General features: G+C 41.3%; 1 protein-coding gene across 2 annotated transcripts in view; it reads left to right on the forward strand.

The window, feature by feature from the left end:
• The first annotated feature begins 390 nt into the window (after positions 1-390).
• fdxr (ferredoxin reductase) overlaps positions 391-14,468 on the forward strand; it is a 44,735-nt gene continuing 30,657 nt past the window's right edge. The window contains exons 1-5 of one of the 2 annotated variants that reach the window (XM_033044503.1): positions 391-550; positions 6,546-6,643; positions 10,470-10,565; positions 13,101-13,223; positions 13,499-13,612. In XM_033044503.1, coding sequence (XP_032900394.1) covers positions 394-550; positions 6,546-6,643; positions 10,470-10,565; positions 13,101-13,223; positions 13,499-13,612 — 588 coding nt within the window. In that variant the 5' untranslated portion in view covers positions 391-393. The remainder of the gene's footprint in view (positions 551-6,545; positions 6,644-10,469; positions 10,566-13,100; positions 13,224-13,498; positions 13,613-14,468) is intronic. The other variant, XM_033044504.1, reaches the window with a different exon arrangement.

The raw sequence follows: 14,468 nt of genomic DNA on the forward strand, positions 1-14,468 counted from the left end.
GCGAGCTTTGGATCTTTGGTTTGAGGAGCATCCTCCCCTCCGACCACCTCCCATGAATCCAACTCCGCCCCCAGGACGGAGTCAGCCTTCCTGATTCGTTTGTTAATCCTCAACTGTCCGCCAACGAGGTAATTCAGTCAATCCTGTCCCAAACCAATTGCAGCTCTGTCCTTCAACTCCCCCTCCCCCTCCCCCTCCCCCTCCCCCTCCCCCTCCCCCTCCCCCTCCCCCTCCCCCTCCCCCTCCCCCTCCCCCTCCCCCTCCCCCTCCCCCTCCCCCTCCCCCTCCCCCCTCCCCCTCCCTGGAACCAATAGGCGGGCGGCTTTCATTCCTCGATGAGAGGCGGCTCAGACTGCAGAGCGACGCGCTGGGATTGGTGGAAATCCCGCTTCCATGGCGACAGCACTCTCTGCACCGGTCGCTGGTCGAGTGACGTTGGGGAAATGCGGACGGAGAAGGACAGAGGCCGCCATGCGATCGCCCCGCACCGTCGCTGCTCTCCTCGCCCGCTACTCGCTCAGGACCAGCGGCTGCAGAGCCTGCGGGCCCGGTAAGTGGCGCAGTGGCAGGCCGTGGCGGTTGAGCGGACGGATCTAACCACGGGGTCTCCTTCTTCGGACACCGATTCAGTGAAACTTGCAGGGGCAGAAGGAGGACGTTCTTCCCGGTGTGCAGGAAGGAACTGCAGTTGCTGGTTTATACCGAAGATAGACATAAAATGCTGGAGTAATTCAGCGGGTCAGACAGCGTCTCTGGAGAGAAGGAATGCGAGAAGGAACTCTCCACAGTTGCTGACTGTCCCGCTGTGTTAGTCCAGTATTTTGTGGCATTCTTCCTGTCTTGTCCATGTGGCTACCGTAGATTATCCAGCTGAGCTACCTTCCATTTCCTACCTGTCAATCCATGTTAAATTGAGACATAAAAGAGACTGCAGCTGCTGGAGTAATAAACGATCTGCTGGGGAACTCAGCGGGACACATAACTACTTTAATATAATATAATTGTGGTCACTTGGTTTCTTGGTCCAAAATATTCCAAATGGAATTTAAACTGGAGGTGGTCCCCAAAGAGCTCCCCCACTGACACATCGGTCACTTGCCCTACCTTATTCACCAGGAGGAGATCCACTGTTATGATCTCTCTGGCTGAAGCCTTAAAATATTGATTAAGAAAGCTTTCTTGGAAGTATTTAACGAATTCCACTTGTCCACCATGGGTGACAGTGGATTGAGCAGCAACTGGAAGATGCAGGAATTGTTGTTGACGTTTAGGGTCAAAACATTGCAAAACCACATTATTTTCCAACATTTCGTTCGGAAAAGACAATTCTCCACCCACCCCCTCCCCCGTGTGCTGTTTGACCTGCTGAGTTCCTCCAGCATATTGTTTATTAATCCATGTTGGTTTATGTTCTCTTTGGTTTTGGTATAGATTTATAATTGTCATGTTTACTGAGACAGTGGGAAAATGGGACATTATTTCCACATTTTGGTGATTTTACTGCATTGAAACATTCCACCACTTTCTCTGTGTACTACAGAAATTATTGTAACTGTTGACGGGGAAGTCTTTTAGACAGTTCAAGCACAATCATGCAAGATTTTTTTATTCTGTAAAATATAAAAAGAACTACAGGTGTTTGAAACCTGAAATAGAACAGAAAATGCTGGAAACAATTAACGGGTTATAGTGCATTTATTCTGATGAAGGGAATGATTACTCTTCCTTTCTACATATGGTGACGGAACTGCTAAGTGTTCCCTGCATTTTGGTTTTACTTTTAAAATTTCTGCTTGGGTGGATGAAACAATTATCCAAACTGGTAAATTAAAGTTCCCAGGGTCCTCGCTATCTACAATATCACACATTTTAGGGCTATACAGTGCCATAGATTTAGGGCCATAGATTTGCAGCCTTACAGTGCAAGATACCCAGATTCGTCCTGATTATGGTTGCTGTCTGTATGGAGTTTGTATGTTCTCCCTATGACCGCGTGGGGTTTCTCCAGATGCTCCGATTTCCTCCCACATTCGATAGATGTGCCGGTTTCTAGGTTAATTGGCTTCTGTAAATAATCAATAATGTATAGGAGAGAACTAGGGTGATCGCTGGTTGGCGTGGACTCAGTGGGTCGATCGAAGGGCATGTTTCCACACTGTACCACTAAACTAAACTACAAATGCTGGATTTCCAAAATAAAAACAGAAAGCTTTGGAGTCACTGAATAGATCAGGCTGCATCTATAGTAAGGGAAACAAAGTCAACATTTCAGGTCAAAGACCCATTGTCAGAACTGGGAAGGAGAGAAAAGCCGCAAGGATGGTGGGGTGAGGGAGTTTTCTGAAGGGGTAAAACTGGGTGACCGTGGGAATGAGCTGTACACAAGGTTATTTGGTTAGTGAAAAATGGGAGCAGCTAGAGGCCGAGAACAAAAACAAAAGTACTTAGCCAAAGGAAAGGAAGAGTTGTAATACAGAGCAAGAAGGTGTACCTGGAAAATCAGGCTAGGCTCGTCTTTCACTTCCAGAGGAAAAAAGACGGGGGGGAAAAAAAGTTGTGCCAATTTCACAAATTGATGTCTGACAGATGAATCAAGTTACCTGAGGTTAGAGAATTCAATATTGAGGTCTCATTCTTCATATCAGTTCAACCGTCAATGAGCTGTGGAGGTAAACGCCATCTCTGACGAAGGGTCCTGACTTGAAACATCACCTATCCATGTCTTCCAGAGACCCTGACCTGCTGAGTTACTCCAGCACTTTGTGCCTGTTTTTGGAAACCAGCATCTGCTGTTTGTTGTATCTCAATATTCCAGCTGATGTTGCTTAATATCCTTCCAATTAAAATATCCCGTTTTCAAATGCAGAAGCTTGCACTTCATTTGAAGAATATTTGCCACTTATTTAACCAGCCCACTGGCATTCCTGCGGGCTAGAATATTTTCCTTACTGTTATCTCACGTTTGCTTCCACTTCCGACACACTGGGGGCAATTTAGTGTCTAATTAACCTACAAACCGCATATCTTTGGGATGTGGGAAGAAGCTGGAGCACCTGGAGGGAACCCATGTGGTCACGGGGAGAACGTGCAAATTCCACACAGACAGCAACCAAGGTCAGGATCGAACACAGGTCTCTGGCGATCTGAGGCACCAGCACCACCAACTGCGTTACTGTGCCTTCATTTAAAAAAAAAATGGGATTCATAAGACATGCTCTCCCACGTACGAAACCACGCGGACTCTCCCTAAACAGCTCTATCCAAATGCATCTATATCTTAGCCCTCAGAATCCTCTCCAGTATCTTGCACACCACATATGTTAGGCCCACTGGTCTATAATTACCAGGATTTTCCTTGCAGCTCTTCTTCAATAGAGGCACCACATTAGTTACCCTCCACTCTTCTGGCACCTCACCCGTATAACCATATAACCATATAACAATTACAGCACGGAAACAGGCCATCTCGGCCCTACAAGTCCGTGCCGAACAATTATTTTCCCTTAGTCCCACCTGCCTGCACTCATACCATAACCCTCCATTCCCTTCTCATCCATATGCCTATCCAATTTATTTTTAAATGATACCAACGAACCTGCCTCCACCACTTCCACTGGAAGCTCATTCCACACCGCTACCACTCTCTGAGTAAAGAAGTTCCCCCTCATGTTACCCCAAAACTTCTGTCCCTTAATTCTGAAGTCATGTCCTCTTGTTTGAATCTTCCCTATTCTCAAAGGGAAAAGCATGTCCACATCAACTCTGTCTATCCCTCTCATCATTTTAAAGACCTCTATCAAGTCCCCCCTTAACCTTCTGCGCTCCAGAGAATAAAGACCTAACTTATTCAACCTTTCTCTGTAACTTAGTTGTTGAAACCCAGGCAACATTCTAGTAAATCTCCTCTGTACTCTCTCTATTTTGTTGACATCCTTCCTATAATTGGGCGACCAAAATTGTACACCATATTCCAGATTTGGTCTCACCAATGCCTTGTACAATTTTAACATTACATCCCGGCTTCTATTCTCAATGCTCTGATTTATAACGGCTAGCATACCAAAAGCTTTCTTTACCACCCTGTCTATATGAGATTCCACCTTCAAGGAACTATGCACGGTTATTCCCAGATCCCTCTGTTCAACTGCATTCTTCAATTCCCTACCATTTACCATGTACGTCCTAGTTTGATTTGTCCTGCCAAGGTGTAGCACCTCACATTTATCAGCATTAAACTCCATCTGCCATCTTTCAGCCCATTCTTCCAAATGGCCTAAATCACTCTGTAGACTTTGGAAATCCTCTTCATTATCCACAACACCCCCTATCTTGGTATCATCTGCATACTTACTAATCCAATTTACCACACCTTCATCCAGATCATTGATGTACATGACAAACAACAAAGGACCCAACACAGATCCCTGAGGCACCCCACTAGTCACCTGCCTCCAACCCGACAAACAGCCATCCACCATTACCCTCTGGCGTCTCTCATTCAGCCACTGTTGAATCCATCTTGCTACTCCTGCATTTATACCCAACAGTTGAACCTTCTTAACCAACCTTCCATGAGGAACCTTGTCAAAGGCCTTACTAAAGTCCATATAGACAACATCCACTGCTTTACCCTTGTCAATTTCCCTAGTAACCTCTTCAAAAAATTCAAGAAGATTAGTCAAACATGACCTTCCAGGCACAAATCCATGTTGACTGTTCCTAATCAGACCCTGTTTATCCAGATGCTTATATATATTATCTCTAAGTATCTTTTCCATTAATTTGCCCACCACTGAAATCAAACTAACAGGTCTATAATTGCTAGGTTTACTCTTAGAACCCTGTTTAAACAATGGAACAACATGCGCAGTACGCCAATCCTCGGGGACTATTCCCGTTTCTAATGACATTTGAAATATTTCTGTCATAGCCCCGGCTATTTATACACTAACTTCCCTCAATGTCCTAGGGAATATCCTGTCAGGACCTGGAGACTTATCCACGTTTATATTTTTCAAAAGTGTCAGTACTTCTTTTACTTTGAAACTCATAGTATCCATAGCTACTCTACTAGTTTCCCTTACCTCACATAATTCAATATCCTTCTCCTTGGTGAATACCGAAGAAAAGAAATTGTTCAATATCTCCCCCATCTCTTTTGGCTCTGCAGATAGCTGTCCACTCTGTCTCTCCAATGGACCAATTTTATCCCTCGTTATCCTTTTGCTATTAATATAGCTGTAGAAACCCTTTGGATTTACTTTCACCTTACTTGCCAAAGCAACCTCATATCTTCTTTTAGCTTTTCTAATTTCTTTCTTAAGATTCTTTTTACATTCCTTATACTCCTCAAGCACCTCATTTACTTCATGCTGCCTATAATTATTGTAGATCTCCCTCTTTTTCCGAACAAGATGTCCAATTTCCCTTGAAAACCAGGGCTCTTTCCAATTTTTACTGTTTCCTTTCAACTGAACAGGAACATAAAGATTCTGTACTCTTAAAATGTCCCCTTTTAATGTCCTCCATTTCTCTTCTACATCCTTCCCATAAAACAAAATGTCCCAGTTCACTCCTTTTAAATCATTTCGCATCTCATCAAAGTTAGCCTTTCTCCAATCAAAAATCTCAACCCTAGGTCCACTTCTGACCCTCTCCATAATTATATTGAAACTAATGGTATTGTGATCACTGGACCCGAAGTGCTCCCCAACGCATACCTCCGCCACCTGTCCCGTCTCATTTCCTAACAGGAGGTCCAGCACTGCCCCTCCTCTAGTAGGTACCTCTATGTATTGCTGCAAAAAACTATCCTGCACACATTTTACAAACTCCAAACCATCCAGCCCATTTACAGAATGTGTTTCCCAGTCTATATGTGGAAAGTTGAAATCTCCCACAATCACTACCTTGTGCTTACTACTAATATCTGCTATCTCCTTACATATTTGCTCTTCCAATTCTCGATCCCCATTTGGCGGTCTATAATACACCCCTATAAGTGTTGCTACACCTTTCCCACTTCTCAGTTCCACCCAAATAGCCTCCCTAGATGAGCCCTCCAATCTATCCTAATGATGATTCATATATCTCAAATAGGGATATTAATGGGGATAGTATATGTCATTTGATTTCAGTTTATGCTTTCCACCAATAACCTCTTGGATTGTTGATGTATCTCTAAGACGTAATGTGTTTTTGGATTAATTATTTTTGGTAACATTTACATTTGTGCATTTGCCTGTTAAAACGCCAACTCTGAATTGGTTTAGGTGTAATTATGATGTAGAATATTATGAGTGGTGAGTTTTAATGAAGATAAATATTTGTAAATCTTGCACTGTAAGATTTTCTGCCTATTAAGGTATTTTCCAAAATTATATTTTACATTGGAGATTTAAGTTTTGTTGTGAACTATTGCACATTACAGAAGTTAAATGCTTTTATTTTTTTTAATAGATCAAGTTGGGCAGTAGTTATCGCTGGTAAGATTTTTATTTGGTTTAACCTGTAGCAACAGTATGCATCTTATGGCTTTAATATAGGAACACGAAGGATTTCTTCATCAGTTGATCCTGAGGTTAAAGTTTGCGTAATTGGCAGTGGACCTGCAGGTTTCTACACTGCACAGCATCTGCTGAAGGTAATCGTGCACAAAGTTATGTCCATTGCTATAAGTAGATTTGCTACTTTTATGAGAATTTGCTTTTGTGAGAAGATTTCTTCTGCCATCAAGCATCTTTGATCTATTAAACATGATAATTAAAAGATAAATAATTACGTTCAATTTCTTTGTTTTACATCTCACTACTTCTACTTTGATTTTAATAAGTGATTTTAAGTTATGCTAAGCACAAAACTGTCTGCATAACATGTTTTTGAGGCTGGGAGGCAATTGAAAAAATGTAAACTAATGATTGGATCCTTGACAATAATCGGAGAAAAACTTTTTCGATTCTGGTAACATGGGGAAATATGTTAGAAGCACTCAGCAGGTCAAGGAGCATCAGTGGGGATGGAAGCTGTGAAGATTTTGAGTCAAGGATCCTTCAGAACTGGAAAAGGAGGACAAATGTGGTTTGTGTTTTGTAGAAGTAAATAACATCTGTGACAGGTGTAGGCCAAAGCTTCAAGGTAACAGTTGCTTTAAAACCATGCAGTAGGAGGCAAAGAAAAATGAAACTAACTGAAGCAAAAGTACAGCCACACCAGTTGAAGGATCGAAAGAAAGAGTTCCCCAAAATAGATATTCAATATAAATTCTGGATCGTGGTAATGTTTCCAGATAGAAGATGAGGAGTTGTTTCTTGAGCTTGTGTTGGGCATCATTGGAGGCCATGGACACAATCAGGGTGGGAACAGAATGGAGAATTAAAGTTACAGAAGGTCGATAGTGTTTTGCAGACTGAATGTAAGTGCAAAACTGTTGGTATTTCCAGTGAGGAGAGCAACACTTTGTAAACAACAAATACAAAACAAATAAATGTCACAATTACTTCTCTAAAATGCTTAAGTTTAGTTTAGTTTAGCTTAAAGATACAGCATGGAAACAGGCCCTTCCGCCCACCGAGTCCGTGCCCACCAATGATTCCCGTAATTAACACTATCCTACACACACTAGGGACAATTTACAATTATACCAAGCCAGTTAGCCTGCAAAGTTGTCCGTCTTTGGAGTGTAGAAGGAAACCGGAGCTCCTGGAGAAAACTCACACAGGTCATGGGGAGAACATACAAACTTCGTACAGTGAAGCAGTTGTAGTCAGGATCAAACCCGGGTCTCTGGCGCTGTAAGGTAGCAACTCTGCGCCACCGTGCCACCCTAGGTTGTACCTAAAGAAATCATATGATCTTATACAAAAAAATCTTTGAAAAGAGACAATATTTATTATCCATTTTCTTTTTATGTTGAAATACTATGGTAAGTGATCCTATCACTGAAAGGAACAGCTTATGAACCGATTCTGATCCATCCACAGGCTAACCCTCATGCTGGCTGTGCCCAGCACTTCAGAAGAAAATTACAGTGTTTGACCATTCAATCAGCAGAAGCGCAAATAATTATGAGTGAAATTAATTTTGGCTTCATTTGCAGATTTCACTCTTGTTCTATAGCTTTGCGACAGCACAGTAGCACCCTATTATCAAGGAAACCTTTCTCTGTTTATTATATCTGTGCAAGAGAATTGTAACCCATTTCAAAATCACAAATAAAATTAAAAAAAATACACGTTTCCTCCCAATAGGAATTGAGGATGATTAAAAAAAAATTCTGATACTTTACTCAAAGTATTAAGAAATGTAGATCTGCAGGTGAATGGAATTGATATGCAGATCAGTCAAAATCTAAATTGTGAAACAAATTTGAGGGGATGATGGCTGCATATTCCTCTTTATTTGTACACTGCTTGTTTTAGAGATCATTACATAATTGTAGGCACTTCTGGATATTGCTCAGTTGTTGACTTGTCTTTGAATGTAGTAGAGGGATGTGCATATTTTAAAAAAAAGTTTTATTTCATCTATGGTATTTGCAAAGTGTTCTGGTATTAGATGGTGAATTGCTACAATTGGCCTTGGTATCTCAGTCCATTGAGGCGTCGAAGGTGAAAGTGGAGAATAAATTGGCCAAGTTTGCTATAATTAGTTATAGTCTGATGACAAGCAAGGCCAGGGTCAGTCTTTCAATGAAAATTGTATGCTGACATTTATTTTCTTGGCTTGCACAAGTAGAACAAACTGCGGGGAAGGTTGAGAGAGCATTTTTAAAAATCTCATTCTAACAAGACAGAAGTGAAAGATAATTAGGTAGTGATAATATCTTACAATTGAAATATATAAAAACTGATTTGAAAAATGCTAATCGAAGTACAGAAACTTGGACATATTCTTTAAATATTAAACTAAAGTACAAATCTTCAAAAAAGATGTATTTTCCTCTGTCAATGCATGTCTAGCATTCTCGCTGAAAGTAATGGCATCTTGGGTCCTGCATCATATCTGACTGGTAGAGGCCTGAGACGTGATTTCAATAGCTGAGGAATGCTGAGGATTACCAGGAAGACCTGGGAATCCAGACCTGGGAATACCATTCAGTGCTTTAAATGTGGCAGTATCTCAGACTCGGCTAGCCCCAGGTAGCAAAGAGATTTGCTGTTTTTATTTTGATCAAGATGGATTTGCAGCCAAAAAACAATATTAGGATAGGAAACCAATATTAGTAATGGGACTACTTTTCTCAGAAGAGACTATATACATAGTCTCCTTTCAAAGCTATTCTTAAAAAATGTGTATAACCTGTGAGGTAACAGTTTCGAAAAGAGAGATAGAGAGGTGCAGATACATAGTTCATGAAAGTGGTGACACAGATAGACAGGATAGTGAAGAAGACATTTGGCATGCTTGCCTTCATTGGTAGGGTATTAAGTACAGGAACTGGGATGTCATGCTGCAGCTATACAAGACGTTGGCATTTTGGAGTACTCTGGACGGTTCTAGTTACCTTGCCGTTAAACTGGAAAAGGTGGAAAAAAGATTTACGAGGATGTCACCAGGGTTGCAGGGTTTGAGTTATAAGTAGATGGGCTGGATTGGTTTTCCCTGGAGTGTAGGAGGTTGAGCAGTGATCTATATAGAGGTTTATATAATAATGAGGGACATGGATAAGTGATTATCTACAACCTTTTTCCTTGAGTCGAGTAATCTAAAACTAGAAGGCATGGATTTAAGATGGTGGGAAATAATTAAAGGGGACCTCAGACATAACGTTTTAACACAGAGGGTGATGTCTGTGTGGAATGAACTGCCAGAGGAAGTGGTAGAGGCAGGTGCAGTTATGACATTGGAAAGACACCTGGACACATACGTGAATATGAAAGATTTAGATGGGAGGAAATGGGGCAAGTGGAACTAACTCACAGGCAATTTTGTCAGCATGGATAAGTTTGGCCGAAGGACTTGTTTACATGTGCATAGCTCTTTAATTCTATGACTAGTCAATATACCTTTACATTTGAGCATTTATAGCTAATGAAATGTGTTTACTAACTTTACATTCTAACTTTGGGTAGAGTGATATCAAACCAGCACCCTAATATCTGCTTGTTATTTTTGAGTACAAAGCTGTAAACCACTTATTAAAGCATGTGCAGAGTTAGTTTCCCCCCCCCCCCATTATGTATCTTTGTTCGTCTTTTAACATGAGGGAATGGGTGGTTGTGAATTATTTTTTTGACGTACATTACAAATAATTGTTGTACATATTAGTGCTGAAATTTCCAGCACTTTAATTTACGGTTTGGATGTGTTGAAAGTGAATCTTATGCATTTTTCTGGTTAATCATAAACTTTGTATCAGTACTAGCATTAACACAATGCAGCATAAAATTATGTTGATGGCACTTCCTGAAATGTATATTATGTTTGCTGGAGAGGAGCAGTGTATTTGTAACTCGTTTATTGTGTTCCAGCACCACAAATCAACTGTGATTGATATCTATGAAAAACTGCCAGTTCCATTTGGCCTTGTGAGATTTGGCGTTGCTCCTGACCATCCAGAAGTGAAGGTTAGTCCAACATTACATCAACATTTCACAGATTCTTTACTAATCTGAGTGGTTTGAAACATTTACAGAATTTTGCTGTAGTTGGTATATGCAACAATGTGCTTAATATTTGACAAAGATTCTGATAAATGGATACAATCAATAGAAAAGAAAACTGAACTTGTAAAATGCCTCAAGTATAAATTTAATGAAGTGAAGGTTTTCTGAAAATGAATAAAGTTTAAATCTGTTTGTTCAATGTATTGCTTATCTTGGTTAATCCTAAATCAAAATTACAATTGCCGCATAAAGACCATATGTTGATCCGTACTGGTTTATGTAATGTTTTGATCAATTCAGTTTTAATATTTCTGAAATGCATTTGGTGCTCTGTTATTGTATAGTTGTAAAATTTGCAAAATGAATCCTTTCCTGTGAGAGCTGCAACATAGACCATAAAACTGGACCGCCCACATTGTTTAAGCCGGACATAATGCTGAGATGAACTAATCTCATCTGCCTGCAAGTGACCCATACCCTCCATTCCCAACATATCTATGTGCCCATTTAAAAGCCTTTTAAATGCCACTATCACATCTACTTTCACGATTACCCCGGCAGTACGTTCCAGGAACACACCATCCTCTGTTTTAAAACAAAATGCCCTGCACATCCCGCACTTAAAGCTATGCCCTCTAGTCTTTGACATTTCTACCCTGGGGGAAAAAAAACTTTCTGACTACCCTATCTATGACAGATTCTTGGTTTTGGCTGTCTCCTCTATATGTATGCTTTTCTTGGTGCTGATTATTGGATATTGAGGGATAAATCCTCGTGTAAGGAGAAAGGTGTTGTATCATGTGCATAATGCATTTATTTAAACTTGGCATAGGTAATGATAAAGGAGATGATCTTGTTATAAAGTCATAGAGCATGGAAACAGGCCCTTGGGTCTAACTTGTCCATGCTGACAAAGTTGCTTAACTGAGCCAGTCCCATTTGCCTGTCTTTGGCCCATATCCCCAAAAACCATTCGTATCCATGCACTTGCCCAAATGTCTTAAATGCTGTAATTGTACCCGCCTGTACTACTTCCTTTGGTAGCTTGTTCCGTATATACAGTAAGTTGCCACACAGGTTCATTTTAAATCTTTCCCCTTTCATCTTAAACCTATGCCGCCTAATTTTAGACTCCCCTATCCTGTGGATAAGACTGGGGCTCTTACCTATGCCCCTCATGAATCTATAAACTTCTATTAGGTCACCCTTCAGTCTCCTATGATTAATCAGAATCAGAATCACACTTTATTCGCCAAGTAAGTTTTGCAACATACGAGGAATTTCATTGGCCAGGTCAGTCATACAATTAAAAATAACAGATCGCTCAAAAACACATTTTAACATGAACATCCACCACAGTGACTCCTACACATTCCTCACTGTGATGGAAGGCGAAATAAAGTTCAAGTCTCTTCCTTTTGTTCTTCCTCGGTCGGGGGCCTCGAGCCCTCTGTTGACGGGATGATCTTGACTCCCGTAGCCGGCGGCGTTCGGGGCCTCCGCGTCGAGGCGATCAAGCTCCTGCATTGGGGGGATGTCAGCTCCCCGTGCCGGGCGATTGAACCTCGCGTCGTGGCTGGTCGAGCCTTGCGCGGCGTTGGAGCTCCCGACTAGCCTCACCCGAGACTGCAAGCCCTTGATAGTAAGTCCGCGGTGGTCGCGTTCCCAGGCAAGGGATCCGCTCCGATTTTAAAGTCCATGCCCCGCAGTGGGGCTCACGACAGTCCGAGGAGGCTTCCACCTCCATCGATATTAGGCCGCAGAACTCGGCGAATGTGATCCGAAAATTGATCACAGGAAGGTAAGAAACTTGAAAAAAAGTTTCCCCTGGTCCCCCCACCCCCTCCCCCCACATAAAACATACCAAAGAACATTCAAACAAAACCTTTAACAAAAACTAAAAATAACAAAAAGAAAGAAAAAATGAACAGACTGCCGGAAGGGCTGCCATCTCCCCCGGCGCCTCTGGTGGTCCCCTAATGGAAAAAAACCCCCAGCCTATTCAGCCTCTTCTTATGGCTCAAACTTTCCTAACCTGATAATATCCTTGTAAATCTTTTTTGCACCTGTTCCAGCCTAAAATGGACTTCCTTGCTCTTGTGTTCAAAGATTGCAAGTGTTCAGATAAAGTTCCTGATAGATATAATTGACAAGGTTGTATGTTGCAGTCTGCTGGTTTCTACATTGACCTATAACTGTAGAGAGGAATAAAACAAACCATTTCAAGGTTTATGGAATTCTCTTATAATTCGTAGTACAGTTAACTGGTGAGACTGGGGAGTTTTACAGGCTTTTCTAGAGGGAAGCCTGGATTTGGTAACACTTAAAAACGTTTGTAGTTCCTATTTCTGTAGTTTTAGTTCTTATTTCTGTGCTTGCAAAGTCAAAGATGAGATTGCATCAACCATCATAATCTAACACAAGCAGACTTGTGGAATGTCAATTTTTATGATGAGGTTTAGATACCATTTTGTTCATAATGTGTTTACCCCACAGAATGTTATGAATGCATTCACCCAGACAGCACACCGTGGACGTTGTTCATTTTATGGAAACGTTAATGTTGGGAAAGATATAAGTATTGAGGAGCTGAAGCAGGCATACCACGTTCTGGTATTGGTAAGAGACCACTGAAACTGTGTCAATGGCTGAATTTTGTGTTAAGGCTGAATACTGATATTAATGTTTGAAGTAAAATATTTTTGCTATTCTGATCCTCATCAATCTAAATAATTGAAAGTATGGCTTTTCTACTGTATCATGGCCTTTCTTTTATTTTATTTCTCTAGAAGACCGCTTCATTTATTCATTTTAAACGTAATGCAATGTTTTGACAATGTATGTATATCAAACTAGCGTAACTTTACCACTGGCTTGTATCTTTGTCATCTTAGAGCTATGGAGCTGAAACTAATCAGACGCTAGGGATTCCTGGGGAGAATCTACTGGGTGTATATTCTGCAAGAGCATTCGTAGGCTGGTATAATGGTTTACCTGAAAACCGAGATGTAAGTCAACTGATAATGTACATTATCTATTTGCTTCACATTACACGCTGAAGGATTTCTGATGTTTTAGATTTTGTTCCTTCAGTGGTAATTGGGCAAGTGTACTTGTGTGTAAATACATTCGTTCAAGTAATTCTGCTGTGACTCGAGCTTCCATAACATGAATTGGATATAACACGAATGATGAATGGGTTGCTTTGGTTATATGGCAAGTTCGATCAGGAACTGGAGAACCACTTAAAAAATACTTTGGAAATTTAGAAGCAGAGAAAAAATTTAGAGAATAAAAAAACTCCCTATAGTAATCGGATACCATTCTCTCTTCTGAATGCAGTCTGTTATGCCCCTGTCCCACTTAGGAAACCTGAACGGAAACCTCTGGAAACCTTGCGCCCCACCCAAGGTTCCCATGAGGTTCCCGGAGGTTTTGGTCACTCTCCCTAATGGTGGAAAGTGGGTTCCGCGTAGTCGATGTTCTTCTATGTTCCTGCGATTATTAAAAAAAACACAAAACCAGCCTTGACTAAAAATAGGTTGCCGTTTGGTCGAAGCCAGTGGAGTGGGGTTGCTATTTACTTACAGGCAGTCGAAGTCAATCTCCTTCGCTGACCGCCCATTTTGATTGGCTCATTGGAGTTTTTAGCAAAGATCCTGTAGGATCTTTGGTTTTCCAGGACCTAGAAGATCCGCCAGAAGGTAAAATGCCCGTTAGCTTTATTAAACGTCTTAAAACTGTCCCCTCTCCTTTTCCCCCTCTCCTTTTCCCCTCTCCTTTTCCCCCTCTCCTTTTCCCCCTCTCCTTTTCCCCCTCTCCTTTTCCCCCTCTCCTTTTCCCCCTCTCCTTCTCCCCCTCTCC

This window comes from Amblyraja radiata, chromosome 26, assembly GCF_010909765.2.
Source record: "Amblyraja radiata isolate CabotCenter1 chromosome 26, sAmbRad1.1.pri, whole genome shotgun sequence".
NCBI lineage: Eukaryota > Metazoa > Chordata > Chondrichthyes > Rajiformes > Rajidae > Amblyraja > Amblyraja radiata.